At 50.9% G+C, this 20700-nt stretch overlaps 10 protein-coding genes across 10 annotated transcripts; 6 read left to right on the top strand and 4 right to left on the bottom strand.

Annotated features, from left to right (window-relative positions):
* Window positions 1–1287: 1287 nt before the first annotated feature.
* BO85DRAFT_18605 (uncharacterized protein) lies at window positions 1288–1680 on the top strand. Its single transcript, XM_025654388.1, has one exon. The coding sequence runs from the start codon at window positions 1418–1420 to the stop codon at window positions 1640–1642; it is 225 nt and encodes a 74-aa protein (XP_025521043.1). The 5' UTR covers window positions 1288–1417; the 3' UTR covers window positions 1643–1680.
* A 39-nt stretch (window positions 1681–1719) lies between these two features.
* BO85DRAFT_482978 (uncharacterized protein) lies at window positions 1720–2246 on the top strand (the record flags this gene model as incomplete). The annotated part of the gene is made up of 3 exons (XM_025663131.1): window positions 1720–1872; window positions 1933–2006; window positions 2126–2246. 3 exons carry the CDS (start codon window positions 1720–1722, stop codon window positions 2244–2246), a joined length of 348 nt encoding a protein of 115 aa, XP_025521044.1.
* Window positions 2247–4250: 2004 nt separating this feature from the next.
* BO85DRAFT_18631 (uncharacterized protein) lies at window positions 4251–4774 on the top strand. The gene has a single exon (XM_025654391.1). The coding sequence runs from the start codon at window positions 4283–4285 to the stop codon at window positions 4607–4609; it is 327 nt and encodes a 108-aa protein (XP_025521045.1). The 5' UTR covers window positions 4251–4282; the 3' UTR covers window positions 4610–4774.
* A 117-nt stretch (window positions 4775–4891) lies between these two features.
* On the bottom strand, window positions 4892–8311 carry BO85DRAFT_455159 (nuclear import receptor MTR10; the record flags this gene model as incomplete). The annotated part of the gene is made up of 8 exons (XM_025661371.1): window positions 4892–4980; window positions 5039–5569; window positions 5634–6059; window positions 6111–7391; window positions 7457–7547; window positions 7658–7930; window positions 7990–8082; window positions 8180–8311. 8 exons carry the CDS (start codon window positions 8309–8311, stop codon window positions 4892–4894), a joined length of 2916 nt encoding a protein of 971 aa, XP_025521046.1.
* Window positions 8312–8603: 292 nt separating this feature from the next.
* Window positions 8604–9459, top strand: BO85DRAFT_18634 (small nuclear ribonucleoprotein E). The gene is made up of 3 exons (XM_025654392.1): window positions 8604–8923; window positions 8979–9069; window positions 9142–9459. Exons 1-3 carry the CDS (start codon window positions 8780–8782, stop codon window positions 9192–9194), a joined length of 288 nt encoding a protein of 95 aa, XP_025521047.1. The 5' UTR covers window positions 8604–8779; the 3' UTR covers window positions 9195–9459.
* Window positions 9207–10374, bottom strand: BO85DRAFT_473743 (5-formyltetrahydrofolate cyclo-ligase). Its single transcript, XM_025662639.1, has 3 exons — window positions 10154–10374; window positions 9590–10093; window positions 9207–9521 (listed from the first exon to the last, which is right to left on the bottom strand). Exons 1-3 carry the CDS (start codon window positions 10242–10244, stop codon window positions 9400–9402), a joined length of 717 nt encoding a protein of 238 aa, XP_025521048.1. The 5' UTR covers window positions 10245–10374; the 3' UTR covers window positions 9207–9399.
* Window positions 10375–10500: 126 nt separating this feature from the next.
* BO85DRAFT_465065 (uncharacterized protein) lies at window positions 10501–11891 on the top strand. The gene is made up of 4 exons (XM_025662023.1): window positions 10501–10709; window positions 10804–10918; window positions 10994–11172; window positions 11219–11891. The coding sequence occupies exons 1-4, from the start codon at window positions 10590–10592 to the stop codon at window positions 11513–11515; spliced, it is 711 nt and encodes a 236-aa protein (XP_025521049.1). The 5' UTR covers window positions 10501–10589; the 3' UTR covers window positions 11516–11891.
* On the bottom strand, window positions 11783–12607 carry BO85DRAFT_387148 (uncharacterized protein). The gene is made up of 2 exons (XM_025656656.1): window positions 12381–12607; window positions 11783–12304 (listed from the first exon to the last, which is right to left on the bottom strand). The coding sequence occupies exons 1-2, from the start codon at window positions 12521–12523 to the stop codon at window positions 11899–11901; spliced, it is 549 nt and encodes a 182-aa protein (XP_025521050.1). The 5' UTR covers window positions 12524–12607; the 3' UTR covers window positions 11783–11898.
* A 102-nt stretch (window positions 12608–12709) lies between these two features.
* On the top strand, window positions 12710–17705 carry BO85DRAFT_387150 (putative non-repetitive nucleoporin). The gene is made up of 5 exons (XM_025656657.1): window positions 12710–13240; window positions 13298–15766; window positions 15818–15906; window positions 15971–16600; window positions 16672–17705. Exons 1-5 carry the CDS (start codon window positions 12949–12951, stop codon window positions 17278–17280), a joined length of 4089 nt encoding a protein of 1362 aa, XP_025521051.1. The 5' UTR covers window positions 12710–12948; the 3' UTR covers window positions 17281–17705.
* Window positions 17706–18923: 1218 nt separating this feature from the next.
* Window positions 18924–20470, bottom strand: BO85DRAFT_18903 (TauD/TfdA dioxygenase family protein). The gene is made up of 3 exons (XM_025654417.1): window positions 19581–20470; window positions 19182–19516; window positions 18924–19115 (listed from the first exon to the last, which is right to left on the bottom strand). The coding sequence occupies exons 1-3, from the start codon at window positions 20261–20263 to the stop codon at window positions 19003–19005; spliced, it is 1131 nt and encodes a 376-aa protein (XP_025521052.1). The 5' UTR covers window positions 20264–20470; the 3' UTR covers window positions 18924–19002.
* Between the last annotated feature and the right edge of the window lie 230 nt (window positions 20471–20700).

Genomic DNA, 20700 nt, shown 5'->3' on the forward strand with positions numbered 1-20700 from the left:
AGCAAGGGCCCCCCGACACAAACCCCAACTGCCAGACTTGCAAGCACACGAGGGTTGCACAATGGATGCTGAATGCTGAATGGTGGAACCAAGAGACGAAGAGTCTGAGATCCAAGGGAAAAAGAAAGAAGAGAAGAAGTCACCGCCAAAGTCCAAGAGAGGAAGACCGGGGAGGAGCCAGAGGAACCAGAGACACCGGGAATGGAGGTCCCTTAATATTCTGGTTGCTCGTTCGGAGGTGGGGCAGCCGATGCTTTTTAGAGCTTCAAGTCAAAACTGATTATGGATGTACCACTTGATTGTCAATTTCCCTGCACCTTTCCCAACTTGTATAGGGAATTTCTTTTATTTATTCTTTTTTTTATTCTCCTCTCTTCCATCTCTCTCTCCTCCCCTCAGCTCCTGCTCCTTCATCTCCTTTTTGTATGGTCACTCCACCCGGTGAGAGTAACTAATCGCCACAGAATCCGCTCCACTCACAGCCGCGCAAGTGGTTCCCGGATTTGAGACGAAAAAGAAACGCGAAAAACGAAAATACGACCTCTCGGGAAAAGAAGCAAATTGAAGGCTAACTGGGTCTTGGTCATCTTTTGCTGAGAAGAGAATGGCCGGAAGGGTAAGGTAGGGTAAGGGAGGGGAGGCGGGCGGGACAGCGATGGAAAACCCAGCCAGAATCCATCTTCATTGGCTCCCAAGAACTTAAGGTACTGGATTCGATATCATTGGTTCTGCACCGAACACTCGCCGAAGCCACCTAGAACCAGAAACTGACCATGGTCTGTCTGTCTTTCCCCTCTCTGCCTGCATCCTGGGCGTCCCCGTGCCATCCTGCACTCCTTTGAGCATGTTCCGTCTATACTACTAGTAGTACCTACTATCAAGATTCATCCCGTTATACCACTCGTCCGAGAAGCCCAGTTCCTAGGCGTTCTCATCGTGATCATCACAGGTGATATTGATGTGGAAAATCACCCTACGGATTACATAGTCCCTGACACTAGTGGTCCCAAGAAAAAATGAATTGATCAGCTACTAGAAAATAATGCCAACCCGGAGAAATAAAATCAAAAGCGAAATGAAAGGACCAGACGAACACACTCCACCCCCTTCCCCAGTTGATGCAGCCCAGGCCAAAACGGTGCAGGCGATTATGCATTGCGGCAGCAGCGGTTACTTCCCCCCGGAAGATGAATGGTGAGCATCATACTGGATGGCCTTGTTCGCGGCAGAGGCAATCGGGCGATCCTCCATGCCTCTAATTCCCGATTCGTAAGGGATTGTCCCCGGCCAATCATCATGGTTCATGTGTCAGTGTCGCTGTCAACTGAAACCTTGCAGTGCGGAGGAAAAATAAAGGGATTTGCAGGCTCTGGGTGGGCACGATCGAGTTCGTAGCGTCATCAACGCATAGACATACATGATACAACCGTGCAGTTGCGACAGTCAATCAGGAGCAGCTGTGACGCACGACCTGCTGCTCCTTCTCGTCTACCCTTTGGTAACATTAGCCTCACTTGGTACCTTGATTGGCAGGTTTGATCTCCGTTTCCCTTTTCCTGACCCATCTTTTCAGCCCAACCAGCTTCGTTTGGCTTTGGAACTACGGGTCCAAAAAGGCAGCCTAGTGGCAGTGTCTACCTAATTAAGCGTGGTTTCAGTGTCTCGGAAAGAGGCAGCTTACAGACTCTATTCCGCCTAGGGTATTCCCGTAGACGCATCATGCGCCGCCTGCAGAAAAAGAAAACATCGAGTTCTCGAACGGCCGCCGTCCAAGTGTCGTCAGACGAGAGTCTCCTGACACTCGGCGGATGGCGTGCTCCGTACCTTCTCCCCGGATCAATGACCGCGGAGAAGGATCGTTGGTCCAGGAACGTAAACTTAAGATACTGATATGATAAGAATATCGACTGATTTGATTCTATGACATGACAGATGCCTTATGCCATATCGGTGCCCCCTACGCATTCCGCCAACGCGGAAGTCTCCGATGCGGTACCAGCGCACCGGTACCCTCCCGGCCATAGCATGGAATGAGTAAAACCACACCCTAAACAAACCACACAGCCACATTTGCCACAATAATAGCAACCGTGCTAATTTCGCACTGGAATATAACGATCACCAGAGTGCATTGTGGCCCGTATAGCTATGGTGATCGGCTCCTCCAAGTGGCTGAGCCGCCATCTGGCTACGAAGTCTTGACTCAGACCTGTTCCTGCGCCAAAGATGCCAAGGGATCTACCTGAGCCGAAACCGAGAGAGTCCTAGTGGAGTGATCCCCAATATAGAATTGCACTACAGCAGCGATACCGGTGCTGCTGTTTCCGCACCACCTCACCATCCCGAAGAAGCAAGTATCGCTGACAACCCGAGAGGAACAACAAAAAAAGCAATTATCCCCAACAGAAATCCTTGTTCTCGTCCGAACATCGGATCTAGATCCCCGAGCACGCGTCTAACACGACCCTGGCTTATGTCTGTAAATAATTCCAGGTGGGTACACATTCCACAAAGTGCTTAGTACTAGCAGGATCCACCGGCCGAGAAATATATCTTTGACATCATGGGTTCAGCCCCCAAAAGCTTCATGAGCTTACGGCCCAATGACCTCGAGTATAATAATCGAATGCCTCTCCTTCCATTGGATCAATAAAATCCCTCTCTCGCCATTGCCGCGCGCATTTTCTTTTCCTCACACACCACTACCCCTGTCCTATGCCAGTATACCGCTAACTAGGCGCAGGTTGCCTGTCTGCCCTACGGAGTACACCGCGCATGATACTACTCCTATTACTACTATTACTACTACTACTACTACTACTACTACCACCAATAAGCGGCCATCCATTACAGCAGCAACAGAGGAAGAAGGCATCCCCGAATGTAAGCAAGCAAAACTCAACCCATGGCGTGATCATGTCCACCACCGGAACTCTCACATAGCGGGATACCTGCCATCCTACATCGGAACCCTCTCTCCAAACAACAAACCCAATAGTAACAACCACAACGACCAGCCATTTCTCGGACATGGAGTAAACAGTCCAAGATCGACAACGTCAACTATGGTCCCCTACCTTGCCTAACCAAACTAAGTAAATATGACCTACAGTGTACCAAGAAACAACCACCTGATCAACACACCGGGACCACACACACACGCACACACTCACTCACACCCATCTATGATCTAAACCAACCAAACCAAGTAACTGAGTAGTAGGAGTAGGAGTAGGAGTAGTAGTATCCATGTAGTAGCTGACCGCTCCTTCCCCATCTCCCATCCACCAACCACCAATCCACGATTTTCCCCCCTGCCTACCCAAATAGTACATAACAAGCGAGCCCCAACATCATAAGCTAGCTAAGTAGTAGGCTACTGTACGTATGAACATCACTGACCCTCCCCCCGAACACCGTCCTCCTAAATTGTTACCTAAGTGCGATGGTACCTTAGTCCAGTCCCCACCCCTACCCTGAAACCAAGTTCCGTAACTCTAGATAATCAATTAATCAATCAATCAAGGACCCATATTCAGATCAACACCGAACGAACCCCGCCATCTCAAATCTCATGGGAACCGGGTGGATACCGCAATATAACTGGCCACCCAAACCCCTAAACATGGGGCCAAAAAACAAACCCGATAAAAAAAAAAAAAAATCTTCTTTTTTTTTATCTCTTCGCCCGAGATGATCAGCTGAAATTTTATCTCCGGGTGTTTAGTTCAGTCGTGGATTGTGGATTGATTGTGGATATCCATTGGCTGATTGATAACAGTTCTGAAACAATGGGCTCGGATAGAGTAGATGGCGATCATCTCCCTCTCGGCTAGTATTCATGCTTCTTTCTTTCTTTCAGTTTTTTTCATGTGTGTTTTGGACTACTTGTTTGTTTGTGCTGAACATAAGGATCTACGGTATGGGTCTCCCTTCTCTACTACCCAACTAGTATATATTTGTTTAGTGCTGGTGTATATCAGTTGCTTGTTATGTGCTGGGTGGAGTTGCCCGGTACTACTACTAAACATTGTAGCGCGGCAGCGCGCGTGTATGTCCCTGTGTGTGCGTATGTGTGTGAGTGAGTGAGTGTGTGTGTGGGGGTATCCTATTTTAGTACTATCCCGGGGCTTCTCGTGAAGGAAACTTCGGCTCTCAGGATGAAAATCTCTGCATGTCATATGATATGATGATGATGATGATTGTAATATTGGTAGCATGCTGGAGACATGATAGTAGGTTATTGGCTCCTGAGGGTTTGTTATCTCACAGGCTACTCCACATGCATACCGGTTTACAGGTTCGGGATCCTACTGTACATGACTTCCGAGACATGATATACGGAGATACGCACTGGAATACTCATAGGGCCGCGGTTGCCGGGAAGCATTGGTCTAAATTGCTACACTTAAAAAAGTACTTTCGATTTACAGGGCGGGTGTTCAGGGGTAGTAAAGGTAGTGGCAAGCGAGAAATCATGCGAGCGGGCTTGAATCTCCACCCTCCGATGCGCAGGAGGGACCCCGCTGGTCTCATGCGCGGGATCGCCCTCCCTCAGGCAAGAGTGCCTCGGATTCTGAAACAACCGCATCATGTCGTATACGGGTGATGCTGGGGGATAATGGGTGGGCGCGGCAGGGAGGGGAAAGGGAACGGAGGGCATAAAGGAATACATGATTGGGCAAATACTTTTAACTTGATTCTCAACGCGTGCGAGCGCTTGATGATCTTCGGCCGGGTCGCATGACGTGCGCTAATCTTCCAAGGACTATTGCCGCCTTCCAAGGGCTGAGCGTCGTCGGCAGCTGATGAGAATCTTTCTCCCAGCATCCTTTGCGCTGAGCGGTTCCTGACTTGCTCAGTCCTGGCCTTCATTCTCCCATGGTACAATCTATCCGCTAAACCGGAACCGGGTCGCCTCCAGCCGGCCCAGCCCTTCTCTAGGTGCCACGTTGCGTCGCCGGTATGAGTTGGTGAAGTCTATACGTGCTTGTCAGCCAATGTGAAGCTTGCGAGAAAAATGCTAGTTTCACCATACCTTGAAGAAGGACCCGGATCTTCCGCACCTCACCCGAGTGGACCTTGTCGAAGATGCCCTTCAGCAACCTCTCCGCCTCACCCGGCTTCATGGTGCCGGCGGGAAGCATCTGCAGCGTGGCCTGAAGCCAGGTTCCTGCCTCTTCGGGCATAAGTTCGAACAGCATCATCATTACGCTGGATGCGTCGGGGAAGCACTCTCCCGGGAACGAGAACATCATACCCGTCAGGATATGCTGCGTAAGTAGCTGGCCTTGCGACGCAATCAGCTGTTTGACGGCCTCGCGGATTTCGGGCGGGTTGGTGTAGGAGCTCCCATCTGAAGTGGTGAATTCGGATACCGTCGGCTTATCGAAAGCGAAGCTAAAGAGGTCGTGGTAATAATGAAGGGTGGCCATGAGTGGGTCAATCTGCTGGAGGGTGAGAGCGCTGAGTGCGGCGGAGAAGATCGGCACGGACAGCGAGGAAGTGACACACTCCTTGGGGTAATACCGGACGGCATCGGAAGACAAACGATAGAAATCCTCGATAACTGGTTGTACCTGATTAGCTTGAGGCGCAACGAGCAGCCAATGTCCAGCTGGGGGAGCACCTACCATCTGGGAGATTCTCGGGGGGCAGATCATTCAAGGTCCGCAGGAATGCGACCGCTTGCTGCTCGTAAAACTGGAAGACAGCATGGCTGGTGGAGGGATCGACGAATTCAGCACCCTCGGAGAACTCGCGCACGACAGCGTCAGTGGCCCACAGGAAGCATCCTTCTCGTGATGCCTCGAATCCGCTTGCAAGACTCTGCGCTAGCGTGGGTAGGAGCGGAGTCATAGCCGTGCGGTAGGAGATAATCATGTTTCTCCAGCAACGGCAGACGCGCTCTAAAATCGGCGTGGACGAGGTAAAGTTCATCACGATTGTCGTCATGATTGGCAAGATTTCGCCGCAATACTTGACTGCGGGGTTCTCTTCCCGGGGTGAGACATATGGGTTCACGACCAGGATGAAGATCGTAATCAACTGAAGGTGATCTACCATGCAGTTAGTATGCAGAGTGCCTTTTAATTTTGAAGTATACCTACCAGCAACAGCCCGCTGGCCCTCTTCATCTTTAGCGTTGTTCGCTAAGTTCATGATGCGTGCCATAATGGGGTCACAGAACAACTTCATCGTCTCGTAGATCTTCTCCAGTGGCTGCACTGCAACCACAGCCGCGACACCCTCGGTTATCTCTTCTTGACTGGCCGGTTTCAGCTTGTCAAGGACCGACTCGTAAAACGAGTGTAGTTGGGCAATGTGACCTCCAAGCAACTTCTGGCAGTCCGTGCCCAAGAACTTGAAGGCCAAGGCTGCAGCCTGAACCACCTCCGGAGAGCTGTGCTGGAAGCCGGAAATGACATAGTTTAGTTGCGCCTCCAATGTCTCGGGATGCTGTGCAGTCCACTCGGTGTAACGCGCTAACGCCATGATAGCCTGGAACCGCACTTTTTCTTGGTTTGGAATCTGCACGATGAGGGGAATGACCTGTGTCAGGACAACATTCTCCTCAGGATCGACCATACGGCCCATGGCGCGCAAACTAAACAGGGGCGCTTCAAGCTCTTGCCAGTTGGGAACATGGTCGTCGCTGGACTGGGAGGCATATTTGGAGACCCATTGTTGGATCAGCTGATAAGCCTTGGTCAAACACTCATTGACCCCAATGACCGCACAGCAATCCTTGAGCACATCTCCCATAGCGTGCCGGAAATGCCGGAATTTCTCTTCCTGCTCCCGATCGCCACCGAAAAGGTCCGTCTCACCCTCCTCCGGCCGCGGGTACTCGAGGTGCTTGACCATGATGTCCACGAGGCTAGAGAAGATATCACTAAAGCCAGTCCGTGCATCCGCATATCGCTCCAAAGTAACATATTGCTTCAACTCGTACCAGAAGACGAAAGTAAGGGAAATTGCGTCCCGCTCCCAGTCGCGAGCGCAACATTCTAGGACCGCTTCAACCAGCCCGCGGAAGTCAGTCGGCAGGCGTGCCATCAGAACCACCCAGGCCTCGCCAGCTTCGGCAAACAGCCTCGTGATACCCCTGTAAGCATCTGTGTCTTCCGCTTCGGCGAATTCGGCAATCTTCGGGCGCAGGGACATTAATCGCGGATACAGGGCTTGGATGATGGGCAGTGAATCATCGACCTCCCGAGTGTCTCTATACAAGGTGCACATGCTGTCTACCGCGGACTCGAATGATCGGTCGTCATCAAGGGCCTTGAGAATCACATCCATCAAGGGTGAGTCAACAATCTTCGACGCCGGGATCTCGCGCATCCATGAGGTGATACAGTCGAGGAGACGGGGGTTAGTAGACGCGGTAGCTAAGCCAGAGATATAATCAGCATATCAATATATTATGAAGCTGGCTCGAAGGCTGGGCACATACGGGATGACTGAGCATATTGAATCAGAAGGTGCATGACCTGTTCGGCGTTGTCTTCCAACAGTTCTTTCGTCCTGGAATCAAGGTCCTCTTCCTAAGTCAAGCCAGCAGGTTAGAGTCTCGTTTGTCGCGGTATAAAAGGTCGTCGCATATCGCGTAGGAACGGATTGTAAACAGGTGAGGTGTTGATGCCGCCGAACATACACTGAGATTGATTTTACGACCCTCGGTCACTTCTTCCGGGAGAATCTTGAGAAACTCCAACACACAATCCCCCGCGCTGCTACCCAGAGCCGCGCCAACTGTGGGTAGGACGTCCTTCCAGTCCAGCATTTGGATGGCCAGGCTCGCCAGACAGACGCAAAGCTGTGTCTGGATTGGCCGAGGGCCTGCAGCATAAGCCACAAGCAGGTTCAGAACGGAGTCTCGGAGGGCGAGTATCGATTCCGCAGGTAGCTGGTCGAGGTCGAAGATAATCTGGGACTGTCAGTACGGGATGCCAGTACCGCGTCATGTAGGCGATGGGATCGCTTCACCTTTCCTTTCAACGTGGTCGCCGCGAACAACTTGGCCTCGACAGGGACATCGGGGGACTGTAGCATTTCGTGGGTAATAGTCCATGCTTCAACCTAGATAGAAGCCGAATCATGATTAGCATGCAATGTTATGGGCGGCGTGGAACAATCGGTCCTGAGGAGGAAGAATGAGGGGTAGGGATGAACGGACTGATTTCTGGAACTTCTCCAGGAACTCATGGGCGTGTTCTTTCTCCGATCGCGAGACATTTCCTGACATAGTCGTGACTGCCGCGAGGACAGCACTAAAGGACTGCCCTGCGGTCCCCTCCTTGCTGGCCATCTTGGACGAGGAGTGGGGATGTTTTGGGATTGTTCGAGTTGGAAATGGGAGAAGAGGGGTTCAGCCAGGCCGGGAGGCTCAACACCTATGCAGTGCGATCATGAACAGTCATTAAACAAACATTAAAGAACAAGCCACCTCGATGGAATCAGCGCTAAACCTTCAGCACAGTGGCGGAGAGAGGAATCGGGGGGTTAAGTGACTGGTTAGTGGAGGTGGGATGTGGTGACGATCGACCCAAAGGGAAAAGTTGGTGAGCCGCAATCGTCCCCGAGGCGGCAAGAACGATGGAAGCTTGCTTCACCACCTTCCCGATCTTTCTCGACCTTCTCTCTCAGCACCACCCGCCCTAACAACCACCACCACGCGTCGTTTTCTCGATCAACCGAACGGCATTTCCGTCTGTTGTCTCCTGTCGCTGCCTTCGCCTCCTGATACCCTGCACATTCCTTCCATCCACCCATCACAATGACCGGTCGTGGAGGCGGTGGAGCCGCTCGCAAGACCCTGCTTGCGCCGATTCATTTCATCTTCAAGCTTCTTCAGCAACGGTCTACAGTCTCTATCTGGCTTTACGAGCAGCTTGCTTTCCGCATAGAGGGAAAGATCAGGGTAAATAGGTTCTGGCGACATGTTTGCGTGGCTTTTGACTAATCGACTCGTGTAGGGTTTTGACGAGTTCATGAACCTCGTCATTGACGATGCAGTGGAGGTTCGCATGGCTACAAAGTCCGAGGAAGAGAAGCGGAGACCTCTAGGTATGCGGCAGTTTAGCTCTTATGATCTCCCCGTTGGTGCTGCCATGCTGATAACAATTTTGAACAACCTAGGCCAAATACTGCTCAAGGGCGATAACGTGTCTCTTATTCAGGCCGTGCAGTGAATTTAAAGGGGCGTTTAAGGATTTCGGAAGCCAGGAAAGGGAAAATTAATCATTCATCTCCGACTTCGTGCCGTGATACGATATCGTTTGCATTTTCTAAACACTTTTTTACGGGTTCTCGCTGGAGTACAATTATCTGCACATTATTGTCGCATTAGATGAAAACATGGACATGAAAGGGCTCGCTTCTTTTCTGGATATTCTATCAGCGTTGGCGCACGAGGCACCGGTCATCGCCGACCATGAGGACGTCTACTAGCCAGTCGTGATCCGCAACCGGGATCTTTTCGGTCGGAGCGAGGACTTGTTCTTTCAGAGCCAGCGCGACTATACGAGGGGTTAGTGACGGAATATGCTCGGGTTGACTGCTGTCATCTGGAACAACTATGCCTTACCTAGTAGAGGCAGCTTCGGTGCCGTTGTTGTGCTCTCGGGACCTTTGGAGTACCTTGTCAAGAAATGATCATAGTAACCTTTGCCATGGCCTAATCTTCTGAATCCCTCATCAAACGCCATTCCGGGCATGACAATCAAATCCAACCCGTACGGTCCTTGCGTAGAATCTTCGGGCCGGGGTGAGACTCCCTTGCCCCCGAAGCAGTTTCTCTTGTTAAGCACACTTGCTTGCGAAAGCGATGGAATTCTCCACTTGTCCGGCTCGAGCGATCTGAACTCATCCATCGACTCAAGCAGCAACATATCCATGACTGATGTCTTTGGCTGTGACGACAACTCGAGATTGTGTATGTAAGGTACAAAGACTTCTTTGCCATTGGCCAGGGCATCCTGCACTATCGCAGTTGTAGAGAGTTCACCGGCTGGCATGGACAGATAGACCCCGATCCTCTTCGCATCCCGATATTCCTGGAGAGCGAGTAACTGATTCGTAGCGATTCTGGCTGTGGGAGGTCAGCACATGCCGCGACCATATTGGGCAGAAGCGAATCGAGATCCCTGACATTGATGGGCAATGGAGTCGGCGGGGATCTGCTGGAGAGCATCCCGCATCCTCCGGCGAAGGTCCCTCTTTGCGACTTGCAACCCAGCCATAATCTTGGTCCTTGCTTGCACGATGAGAACGCGGTGTACGCAGACCAGCGACCAATGTTTTGTCTACGCGGTCTGCCTCAAGGTGCTTCACCTAGTTAGTCTGGTAGCCGAAGCGGGCGTGGCTTGGCAGGCGAACATGTTTTGGCGGATGATTTGCATGGCGGTTCATTTGTTTGATCGGCAGGGCCAGTGGCACGTACCGGGGGCAGCTCTTGTGTGCTCCACACCCTTACAAGGGCCGCCTGCGTTGCGCCTTTCGACGCATTCCTCTCGCTCTCTCTCAGCTTACAATCTGCCTCTCCCTTTCTTCTGTATTGAATCTCTTCTCGTGGGTATGATCACAACATGATGGCAACGTGCTTCTTATTTGGCCTTCTATTAACCGCTGTTGGGGCCAGCAGCCACAGCGCATCGGATCTCGAAGGAACATGGACAACCAAGTCCCGCCAAGTTGTGACAGGTCCGGTATGTTTTGCGCCGTGTTGATTGTTTACCAATTTCGATAGGCCAGTTCTCAGTTCTACCTGTTCGCTAACCATTAAATGTTCGATATTTACAGGGCTTTTACGATCCTATCAATGATAAATTCCTCGAACCCAATCTCACTGGTATCTCGTACTCGTTCAACGCCGATGGACATTATGAAGAAGCCTACTATCGTGCCATTGCCAATCGTTAGTCCCAGAATCCTCAGAACTATGATATCGCGTGCATTTCCCCGATTCTGACATGTCATGATCAATAAACAGCCCAGGATCCTTCCTGCCCAAAGGGGATCATGCAATGGCAGCACGGTACCTATACCGTAAACAGTGATGGATCGGTGGACCTGACTCCGATCGCTGTTGATGGACGCCAGCTCTTATCAGATCCTTGTCAGTCCTCTACGGGGACTTATACCAGATACAACCAAACCGAGCACTTTGAGGTACTTGAGTCCTTATTGACTATATGATAGCTACTGACAGATATAGTCGTTTTCTGTTTCGGTAGACTCATACCATGGTGTCCAACGCCTTGATGTCAAGAACTTCGACGGATCGCCGATGCATCCAATGTATCTTATATACAAACCGCCACAGATGTTACCTACGCAGACGCTCAATCCAATCTCCTCCAGCAAGAGTAAACGCCAGGTCGAGGGAGATACTGGACCTCGCTTCAGCATAAAGAACATGGTCAGCAGGGAGAGAATTGGTGACCCGAATAACTGGTTGTGGCTCGGTATATTCATGACCACACTCGGAGGGATCACTTTACTACGCTCTTAGGTGACCGCGAAACTTGCGCGTTACCGCCGAGCAAGTACGATGGACGGCTGGATATGAATGGATATGGAGTTCGGAACATTACTGGAAGGGCAAACGGGAATGGATAAATAAGGTCGGTAATTCTTGGGATGGCATACAACCTGGCGCTGGGAACTTTTCGTCTTTCTGTTTTGGCACAGCACGCCTACATGACCTAAGGCATGAAGGCACGCGAGTTCTGCTTGTTTTTACTATGCAACATTATGGCGACCCGAAATCCCGCCTAATGAACAATTCTTAACTTTTCATCCGTCGTATGCATTTCATTTGAGGGGGGAACCAGGCAATTGGTCTAGGTATGCGTATTATACAGGTAGTTATTATACATTTTCTCGTGTCAGCCATTACGCGGAAGAAATCGCTTCTTTGGCAATTCTTGCAACTTCGGATCTCTCGGCGGGCTTGCCATCCAGGGCCCCTCCAGGGGAAAAGAGGGACTTGAGCAGGAATCCAACCTCGACCTTCTTGCCCGTCTCCTTCAACTTGGCAAGTTCCTCAGCAACGATGGTCTTGATATCGTCCACGCTCATGGTCTTCACCTGGGCGCCATATTCTTCCAAAATCGCAATGTGTCGATCCTCAGTCTCCTTCAAGTCCGGGCGGTTCTCAGACTCGAATTCTTTAGCAGCATCCTTCGAAGCAGAAATGCGCTTGCGGATCAGAGACAAGAGTTGGAGGTCAGTCTGGATGGGCGAGTTTGTTTTGGCGGCGTTGTTGGTTTCGGAGATGAGAGCGCGAAGGACATTCAACCTGATAATTGGGAAGTAATTCGTCAGCATTGATGCGCAAGTAGCACTCAGAGCCTTAGGTAAAAAATTAGAAGTACCTGGGCGTATCCTTAGCACGCATGGCAGTCTTGAGATCGGTTCTCAATGCGGTCATCAATGGCGGCAGAGTCGGACCAGCAGTGGAGTTCCAGCGCACCAGGCGCAGACCCAGACGGGATGTGAGACGCATTGAGGGAAGCATGGTGAAAAATAGAATAGCAGTAACACTCTTCAATGGCACAATGGATGCTGAATGGGCGTTGCGGTGTTTGTTGCGGGCATGAAATCATGGGCGGAGGAAAAGCAACGCAAAGGCGGAGAGAGCTTGGGCAGGACCTCACCTCCGGGCCCGTGCACAATTTTGTTTCTCTTCCTGCTCGTTTTACGGCTCAGGCCTGTCATTATTCGGTCTGATCAACAACTCGCCCTCAACCACTCCGGCTGCTCCCGCCTCTGTTCATTGATGTTGCTTTCTCAAACCTTCCCGTCCTCCGTCTCTTCCCTCCGCCCTCTCGATACCATCGTGAATTGATCGTCCTCTTCGCGCCCTTGCGCCGACCGAATCTTCACCTCGCCGGGGAGCGCGACGAATCGCCAAAGCTTCCCACGGGCTTCTCAACCGGCATCATGTCTTATCCAGACCTCACGCCGACTCTCACCCCTCAAAAGCCCTTACCCGGTGCTTACTTTCAGACTCCTGCACCCACCGTGGCTGCGGCCGCGCCTAATTTCTCGCCAAAGCCTGTCGCGGCCCCCGCGGAGCAACATGCAGCTTCACCGGTTGCGCTTCCCAGACTCCCCCCAGCCACGTTCAAGCCCAAGACTCAGGCGTTGAGCACAGAGGAACGTGCTGCAGGAACAGTTAACGACACTCTCGCTCAAGAAGCCCGTTATCCCGACTTGGATAGCTATCTCTCCCGTGAGTATGCCCCCGTCCGTCTTGACGAGAGGGATCAGGTCTAACACTCATCTGTAGAAGGTATCTCGTCTGACTACGATATACCCGCGTCACCATCATGGGCTCCCTTTCAGAAAGTGAAGATGTACAACATCCCAGATCAGATCTTCGACCAATACAATCGAGCGCAGGTGTCGACAAGCATGGGACTCTTCGCCGAGTTGAACCACGCCTGGGTTGCCATCGACAATGCACTCTACATCTGGGATTATACGCATCCTAACCCTCAGTTAGTTGGTTTTGAAGACCAACCGAACAGCATCAACACGGTCAAGCTGGCGAAACCCCGAGCCGGTGTGTTCTTGCCTTCAATCACGCACATCCTCGTAGTATCGACAACGGCAGACGTCATTTTGCTTGGTATGGGTTGTGAGACTACGGCTGGAGGCGCACGGCAAGTCACATTATACCAGACGGGCATGTCAACTTCCATTCGTGGCTTGGATATCCATGTCATCGCCTCCTCGGACTCGACCGGTCGCGTCTTCTTCGGTGGCACTTCGGACAATGACGTTTACGAACTCATCTATCAGCAGGAGGAGAAATGGTTCCAAGGTCGTTGCTCGAAGGTCAATCACACTAGCTCTCGTCTTTCTGCATTCACGCCGAGCCTTAGCTTTACGCAAAAGTCATTCGAAAATGTGGAGCAGATGGAAATCGACGACACCAGAAAGCTACTGTACACGCTATCATCTTCCTCCACCATTCGCGTCTTCCACATGAAGCCAGACGGCAGTCTTGCTTTGGTGATCACGAAGCCAGCCCTTGACATCTATGCCAATATCGGGCACATTATCGCGTCTAATGAGACCCTTAACCCCCAAGTTCCCATTGTTTCCATCAGTCCCATCCCAGCCGCCGAGGCCTCCAGGTATCATCTGATGGCCACAACTGCAACAGGCTATCGCATTTATCTTAGCGCCACCGGTTCCTTCACCTGGTCTTCTGCACCGAACGGCACCAATGCACCTACAAGTATGCAGGCCCATCATGTCAAGACGCCGCCGTATGACGGTGCTTCCGCTGCTCAACTCCCCCCGAGCCTTCAAAATCAACCGCGTTTCCAAACTACAATTACGGCCAGAGTGCCGATTAACACCCTGCAGCCTACCAGGTTCACGGTTCGATACCCTCCAGGTTATTTCCTCTGCTTCACATGTAAGGACTCCACAAACAAGTCGGACACACTCTTCATTTCGGCTCCCGACTCGGGGCGCGTTGCTCGCTCTCAGGAAAGTGTTATTCCTGGAAAGGCTGGTGAAACTGCTGTCTGGCTCTCTCTGGGCAGCAGGGCTGAAGACGTGGGTCTCTGCTCTCCTACTACCCCAGCCACGAGCACTCCTGGAGGATTCGGAAACGAACTGGCCGTACAGTTCGATAACCCGGCGGCTGAGGTCGCCATTCTGACCAACACCGGCATCCACGTTATTCGGAGAAGGCGTCTTGTTGATGTCTTCGCGGCGTTGGTGCGTAGTGGTGGTACCGGCGACGAGGGATTGGAGGGCGAAGTCAAGAACTTCATTCGCACCTATGGCCGGAGCGAAACGCTTGCCACTGCTCTTGCCGTCGCTTGCGGTCAGGGTGTTGAGATCTCGTCTGACTCACGACTAACGCAAATCAATGATCCCGATGTCCTGGAGTTTGCGCGCAAGGTCTTCATCGAGTACGGTGGCCGACCGACGATGAATGAGAACGCCGTCGCTGATAGCACCACGCTCGCTATTGACGCAGTCGTTCCGTCCCCGCGTCATGCAGGCATTGCTCTCTACATCTCTAGGCTGTTGCGGTCGATCTGGAAGAAGGAGATCGCGAAGGCTGGCATTGCCCCCAACGGTGCTCAGACGGTCGCATCTTCCGTTTCTGCTTCCAAATTGCAGGCGGTGCAGAGGGATCTTCTGGCTCTGCAGGAGTTCTTCAAATCGAACAAGAGCTTCATCGAAGGATTGAGCGGCCCTGAAGCTTTGACGCGGGTGTCCACAAAGCAGGAGGAAACTGCCCTGCAGGCGGAGCACCGCGCCCTCCATTCTTTGGTCCAACTCGTATCCCACACGATCGAGGGTATCTCGTTTGTCCTGGTTCTTTTCGACGAGCGGGTAGATGAAATTGTGGCATCTCTGCCGGCAGAGTCGAAAGAGCGCTTCCTGAAGCTTACCTTCGAGGAGCTCTTCAGTACCAACAAGGGTCATGACATGGCCAAGGAGCTCGTGAAGGGAATCGTCAACCGCAACATTGCCAAGGGTTCTAATGTGGAAACGGTGGCCGACGCTCTCCGACGCCGTTGTGGCAGCTTCTGCAGCGCTGAAGATGTAGTGATCTTCAAGGCCCAGGAGCTTCTGAAGAGAGCTACCGAAGCCGGTTACAACTCGGAACTTGGTCGCAATCTGCTCAATGAAAGCCTTCATTTGTTCCAGCAGGTTTCTGACAACTTGCCCATGGATTACCTGATTTCTGCGGTGGAAAGCTACATTTCCAACCAGTTCTTTGCCGGTAGTTTCAACCAAGCCCATTTTACGTTACTATACTAATGAGGATTTATAGGCGCGATCCAGCTTGCTCTCAATGTTGCTGCTCGCTCAGACAAGGCCAACATGGCACTTTCATGGATCGTCGATGGGCGACCAGAGGAGGTAGGTCTCACTCTATTGTCCTGATTGTACAATATAGCGAGTCCTAAACTTATTTGTCTCATAGGACACCCGCAAGGACTATTTCTACTACCGCAAGCAATGTTATGACCTCATCTTCAAGGTTATCATCGCCGTTGACAGCCTCGCCGCTCACGATCCCGGCGTTGTTGATGGACAATTGACGATAATCGCCAAGCGCAAAAATGAGGCATATGGTGTCGTTTCCGACTCGACGGATGAAGTGTTTTTGACGAGTTTGTACGATTGGTATCTGGAGCAAGGCTGGAGCGATCGACTGCTGCAAACCAACTCGCCCTTCGTTGTGACCTACCTTGAGCGCAAATCAGCAGACGACCTTGCTCACGCGGATCTGCTTTGGCGGTACTTTGCTCAGTCTCAGCGGTTCTTTGAGGCAGCCAAGGTACAACTGGATCTGGCTCAGAGCGCGTTCACCCTTCCTCTCAGCCGTCGCATTGAGTACTTGGGCCGAGCCAGGGCCAACGCCTCCACATTCACGCCCGACACTAGCCGACAAGCCCGACAGCGACTGGTGCAGGAAACTTCCAACCTTATTGACATTGCGAACATCCAGGACGATCTCCTGCAACGCCTAAAGGACGACAGACGTCTTGCGCCGGAACGCCGGGCGGAAGTTCTCAAGGATGTGGACGGACCCATCAAGGACATTAGCACTGTACGTCATCAGCCCAACCTCCCCTAGTCATTTACTTTTCTCTTTTCTTCTTGGCTAATATTTTCCTGCAGCTCTTCAACCAATACGCCGACCCTGCAAGCTACTATGACATCTGTCTCCAGATATTTTTCCTGGCCGACCACCGTAACCCAGCCGATATCCGATCGACCTGGCAACACCTCCTTCAAGACCTGCACGATGAGGTCCTTGAACGGGGTGAGCCCATCCCTTACGAGGCTGTAATCGACAAGGTCCGCAGTTTGGGCAGCCGTCTGCGCATGTCCGAGTCTGTGTTCCCGATCCCCATTCTCCTACCCATGCTCGAGCGCTACGCCCTCGAACACCAGCGTGGTGTCGGTCCTGCAACATGGGTCATTGACCTCTTCCTCGATCTTGGCGTCGCCCACGAGACTCTCTACGCCGTCCTCGAATCCATGTACTACACCGATGAAGCTCCCTTCCAAGGTTCCAACAAGAAGTACATCGCCAAGGATCTTCTCTACCTGATTGAGCACTGGTTCCACGACACGGTCCGTCTGGGCGGCGTCGTCTTCGGAAGCGACCTCGTCTCTGAGCGCATCCTCGAAACCCTCCTTCTCCTCCAGCAGGGTGGTATCACTCCGGAACAAGTCCAGCTGGCACAAGAACTGAGGACGAGAATCGATGATATTCTGCGGTGATTTAACCGTCCCACTGGTTCCCGAATTTCATCGCTTCCCCGCGCCCCCCCTCCTTCACGTATAGCAATGCAACCCAATCCCACTTCGATTATTTATTGTCCTGTTCTGTTCTAGTCCTGGGCGCTGGAGTTTCGTGTATTTTCTTTCTTTTTTATTTTCTTTATTATTTTCAATTACTTGCATGCATGCAGCATCCAGAGAGTCATGTCGCGTCGAATCAAGTGAAGAGAAGTGAACGGAAGTGAAGTGAAGTGCCAAAATAATCCCATCATATATTATATCATTTTTCAAAGCCATCTTCCTTCCTTTTTCCCTTCTTTCCTGTCCAATTTTCTGGATATGATTAAAGGTGTACTACTAGTACTATAAACTGGGTATTAATCAATGTAATCAATGTAAGATGATGATCATGACTTTTTATTTACCTGCATCTTCATTATGGTGTGGAACAACCGTACTACTACTAGTAGATGACTTATTTACCAAGTTAATATATAAATATATATATAATCGACTTTGATTCATCTGCCCATTTCGAGGTATTGATTTATTATCACTAGTAGTAGTAGTAGTTGGTGGTGGTAGTAGTAGTAGCACCAGTACGACCATTTTCCTAACTTAGATTTCGCCTGTGAACACTAGTAACTTAAGTACTAGTACGAATGTGAAGGCAGTTTACTGCTTCTACTAGTCACGGTACTAGAATACTGATCGGCAGTTGTTCTTTTAGTAGTTTCGAGCCCAATTTCTCATTTTTTGATGCTTCACTGATACCTTAACATGTTTTATTTATTCCTAGTACTCTCCTAATAATACACCAATAGTAGATGCAGCATTCTAGTAGTAGTATTTTTCTGAGTAGATACTAGTGGCTACTTACTACTACTGTGAAAAGTGTTTGGTCCCCGCTTCCCGGGTGTGGATGTTTGGGTGGGGTGAGTGTGTTCGATGATGAGGCTGCATACAATAATATATAATGATGCGTGTGAAAGTGGTGTGTACAGGGTACATCCGAACATCATTTAGTAGTATTTTTTGAGTTTTGGTTCAACTACCTACTAACTACGCGTTCATTAGTCGTTTGATTGCTTTTATTTTGATAATTAATTTATTTTGATATTTTTGACGCGTAAATATGATAATAAATAATTCTGGTAGATAAGAAAAGAAGTGAAGTCTATCGGGCTAACAAATTCAAAACAAATAACAGAGAATAAAAAACATTGCTTTCGGACACGAGAATTTTAGATCAAAGAAAAATAAAGAAAAAAAATATAAAGAAAAAAAATATAATGAAAAAAAAAAGAAAAAGAAAAAGCAAGTTGGCCCCACTAGTTCTAGAGCATAGAAGCCTAAACAGGGCACAAAATAAGGTCACTAAAAGCGGGAATAAAAAATCCACATTAAACAGTCAAATGAACCAGGCCGAGGTATCAATCAAAATCAAGCAGCCAAGCAAAAAATCCAGGCAGAAAAACGGGAAGAGGATGGATGAAAGAGGAAAGGATGAGAAGGAGGGAGGGAGGATCAGGCACATGCGACGCGCCAAGGATCCCAAAGTCTGAGGGGTAGCGGGGAAACATCTTCCGAGCCTGCTGCATGGAACGTTATTGCTGGCAAGGCATCGCGGTGGCGTCCAGCACCCTTGACCTTCCGTGAGAACTAAGAGGTGCTGAGAACAAGGATAGAGCTCCTCGAACAGGTGGCGGAGGCCGTCGGGATTTACTCGAATTGGTCGTATACAGGGATGGGCTTTTCGCCCAATGCGCACAGACGGAAGATGTGACGGAGTTTGGCGCCGTTATCATCATCGAGGTAGTCGACAATGGCGGAATCTATTGCAAATATCCGTCAGTATTGCTTTTTGGGTGCTTATCTTCGGTAGGTAACAAGGAACTCACGCGTTGTGCAACGATTGTCGAAAATCACAATGGTCCGAGGCTGCCACCTCACTCGCGCCTGAAAGTCGTGCCCAGTGATGATATGCTGCATGAGGAAGTCCAGCAACCAGCGCTGCTCAGGCTCCTTCAGACCTTGAATCTTGGTGATGAACTCGCCGTTCACAAAAAGGCATTTCTCGCCGGTGACTGGGTGGACGCGCACAAGCGGGTGGACGGTGTCGACGGCTTCTTTGCGTACCAGGCTCCCAGTCAGACGTGCATGCTGGATCATTTTTGCCGATGAGTGGGTTGCGCGCAGCGTGTCCAACCAGGAGGTGAGAGTTGGAGAAAGACGCCTAATCTATGCATTAGAATCTACCTGCCCGGCGCTGATTCGTTGCGCTTGAGGATGATACTTACTTGTATGCCATATCGGTCGCTGAGAAAACAGTATCACCACCTACTTCAGGTCCCTCCAGCAGCCCAAGCATCACATAGCCCGGGGGCTGGATCTCGTAGCTGACATCCTGGTGCCAGAGCGTCGTAGTAGTGCGCTGCGAGAGGAAGCGAGTGATTTCCTCGCGGTTGCCATCGCGATGGATGATATGGAAACCTGGATGCCCGCGCATTGAGCCAGAGACGGGCTGATAATTGGGCTTGCCAAAGTGACGCATGAAAGCCTCTTGTGCCTCAGGGCCATCGTCAATGAGATCCTGGTCCGGGAAAGCTACCACTTTGCGTTCGGCAACCAAAAGGGCAAGCTCATCTTTCTGGGCGTCCGAGAGCTGGTTGAGCTGAACGCCTTCCACGATGCTACCAATGCGCGGTTGGATCTCCGTCACCTTTGTGCCGGGTGTCAGAAGATTGCGCTTGGACTTATCCTTCACGCGAAGGGCAGGGTCCTGATACTCAAAAGGAGGAAGAGGATCGAACCACACTTTGTCCCACGTGGGAAGGTATTCGGGGTATCTGGTGCGTAGGTGAGACTCCTTGGTGACGTCCACGTAAGGGATATTGATGTCGTAGCTGATCGGCTCCTCCTCCTTATGGGCATTGATGGGAAGGGCCTTCTTGGGCCGTAGGACAGGCGCAGAGGACGGCATGATTGCGGATGTGCGCGTTGACTGGTGTGTGCTCTTGTGCGAAGGAAGTATGTACGTAATGTAGTGTTGCTCAAGGCCACAAAGAGGTTAAGCGGGACGTCGACGTCAAGAAAGATGAAAGTGAGCTAGTAGGAGGGAAAAGGAAAAGGATAGAACCCGAGAAATCAAGGTCAATTGAAGTCTCTGGAGATGGATGGGGAAGAAAAGAGAGTTCAGTCGAGGGTGGACGAGAGATGAATATATATCTGATCAGATACAACCTCCACCGGCTCGATATGGCGATAAAGGGATTGCACAAGCAGTAAACACGGCCAAGTGTGGATGATATGGCCGCAGCAGCGCCAATGGCAATGCATCCACCGGAGGTTCGCTTAGAAAGAGTTAGACCAGGGATTATCCCTTTCAATTTTCCGGACCGGGAAAGCTTGGGCTGGTAG

The sequence above is a fragment of the Aspergillus piperis genome (assembly GCF_003184755.1).
Source record: "Aspergillus piperis CBS 112811 unplaced genomic scaffold BO85scaffold_1, whole genome shotgun sequence".
NCBI lineage: Eukaryota > Fungi > Ascomycota > Eurotiomycetes > Eurotiales > Aspergillaceae > Aspergillus > Aspergillus piperis.

Bases quoted from the DNA above. Each gene is read 5' to 3' on its own strand.
- BO85DRAFT_18605 (XM_025654388.1), top strand. From the start codon at position 1,418: ATGATACAACCGTGCAGTTGCGACAGTCAATCAGGAGCAGCTGTGACG.
- BO85DRAFT_18631 (XM_025654391.1), top strand. From the start codon at position 4,283: ATGCATACCGGTTTACAGGTTCGGGATCCTACTGTACATGACTTCCGA.
- BO85DRAFT_18634 (XM_025654392.1), top strand. From the start codon at position 8,780: ATGACCGGTCGTGGAGGCGGTGGAGCCGCTCGCAAGACCCTGCTTGCG. The intron at 8,924-8,978 runs GTAAATAGGTTC...CGACTCGTGTAG, and splicing joins GCATAGAGGGAAAGATCAGG to GGTTTTGACGAGTTCATGAA. The intron at 9,070-9,141 runs GTATGCGGCAGT...TGAACAACCTAG, and splicing joins AGAGAAGCGGAGACCTCTAG to GCCAAATACTGCTCAAGGGC.
- BO85DRAFT_473743 (XM_025662639.1), bottom strand. From the start codon at position 10,244: ATGGCTGGGTTGCAAGTCGCAAAGAGGGACCTTCGCCGGAGGATGCGG. The intron at 10,094-10,153 runs GTCAGGGATCTC...GACCTCCCACAG, and splicing joins CGACTCCATTGCCCATCAAT to CCAGAATCGCTACGAATCAG. The intron at 9,522-9,589 runs GTAAGGCATAGT...CCCCTCGTATAG, and splicing joins ACCGAAGCTGCCTCTACTAG to TCGCGCTGGCTCTGAAAGAA.
- BO85DRAFT_465065 (XM_025662023.1), top strand. From the start codon at position 10,590: ATGATGGCAACGTGCTTCTTATTTGGCCTTCTATTAACCGCTGTTGGG. The intron at 10,919-10,993 runs GTTAGTCCCAGA...ATCAATAAACAG, and splicing joins CTATCGTGCCATTGCCAATC to CCCAGGATCCTTCCTGCCCA. The intron at 11,173-11,218 runs GTACTTGAGTCC...TGACAGATATAG, and splicing joins ACCAAACCGAGCACTTTGAG to TCGTTTTCTGTTTCGGTAGA.
- BO85DRAFT_387148 (XM_025656656.1), bottom strand. From the start codon at position 12,523: ATGCTTCCCTCAATGCGTCTCACATCCCGTCTGGGTCTGCGCCTGGTG. The intron at 12,305-12,380 runs GTACTTCTAATT...CCCAATTATCAG, and splicing joins CGTGCTAAGGATACGCCCAG to GTTGAATGTCCTTCGCGCTC.
- BO85DRAFT_387150 (XM_025656657.1), top strand. From the start codon at position 12,949: ATGTCTTATCCAGACCTCACGCCGACTCTCACCCCTCAAAAGCCCTTA. The intron at 13,241-13,297 runs GTGAGTATGCCC...ACTCATCTGTAG, and splicing joins CTTGGATAGCTATCTCTCCC to AAGGTATCTCGTCTGACTAC. The intron at 16,601-16,671 runs GTACGTCATCAG...ATTTTCCTGCAG, and splicing joins CCATCAAGGACATTAGCACT to CTCTTCAACCAATACGCCGA.
- BO85DRAFT_18903 (XM_025654417.1), bottom strand. From the start codon at position 20,263: ATGCCGTCCTCTGCGCCTGTCCTACGGCCCAAGAAGGCCCTTCCCATC. The intron at 19,517-19,580 runs GTAAGTATCATC...TGCATAGATTAG, and splicing joins GCGACCGATATGGCATACAA to GCGTCTTTCTCCAACTCTCA. The intron at 19,116-19,181 runs GTGAGTTCCTTG...TATTTGCAATAG, and splicing joins CGACAATCGTTGCACAACGC to ATTCCGCCATTGTCGACTAC.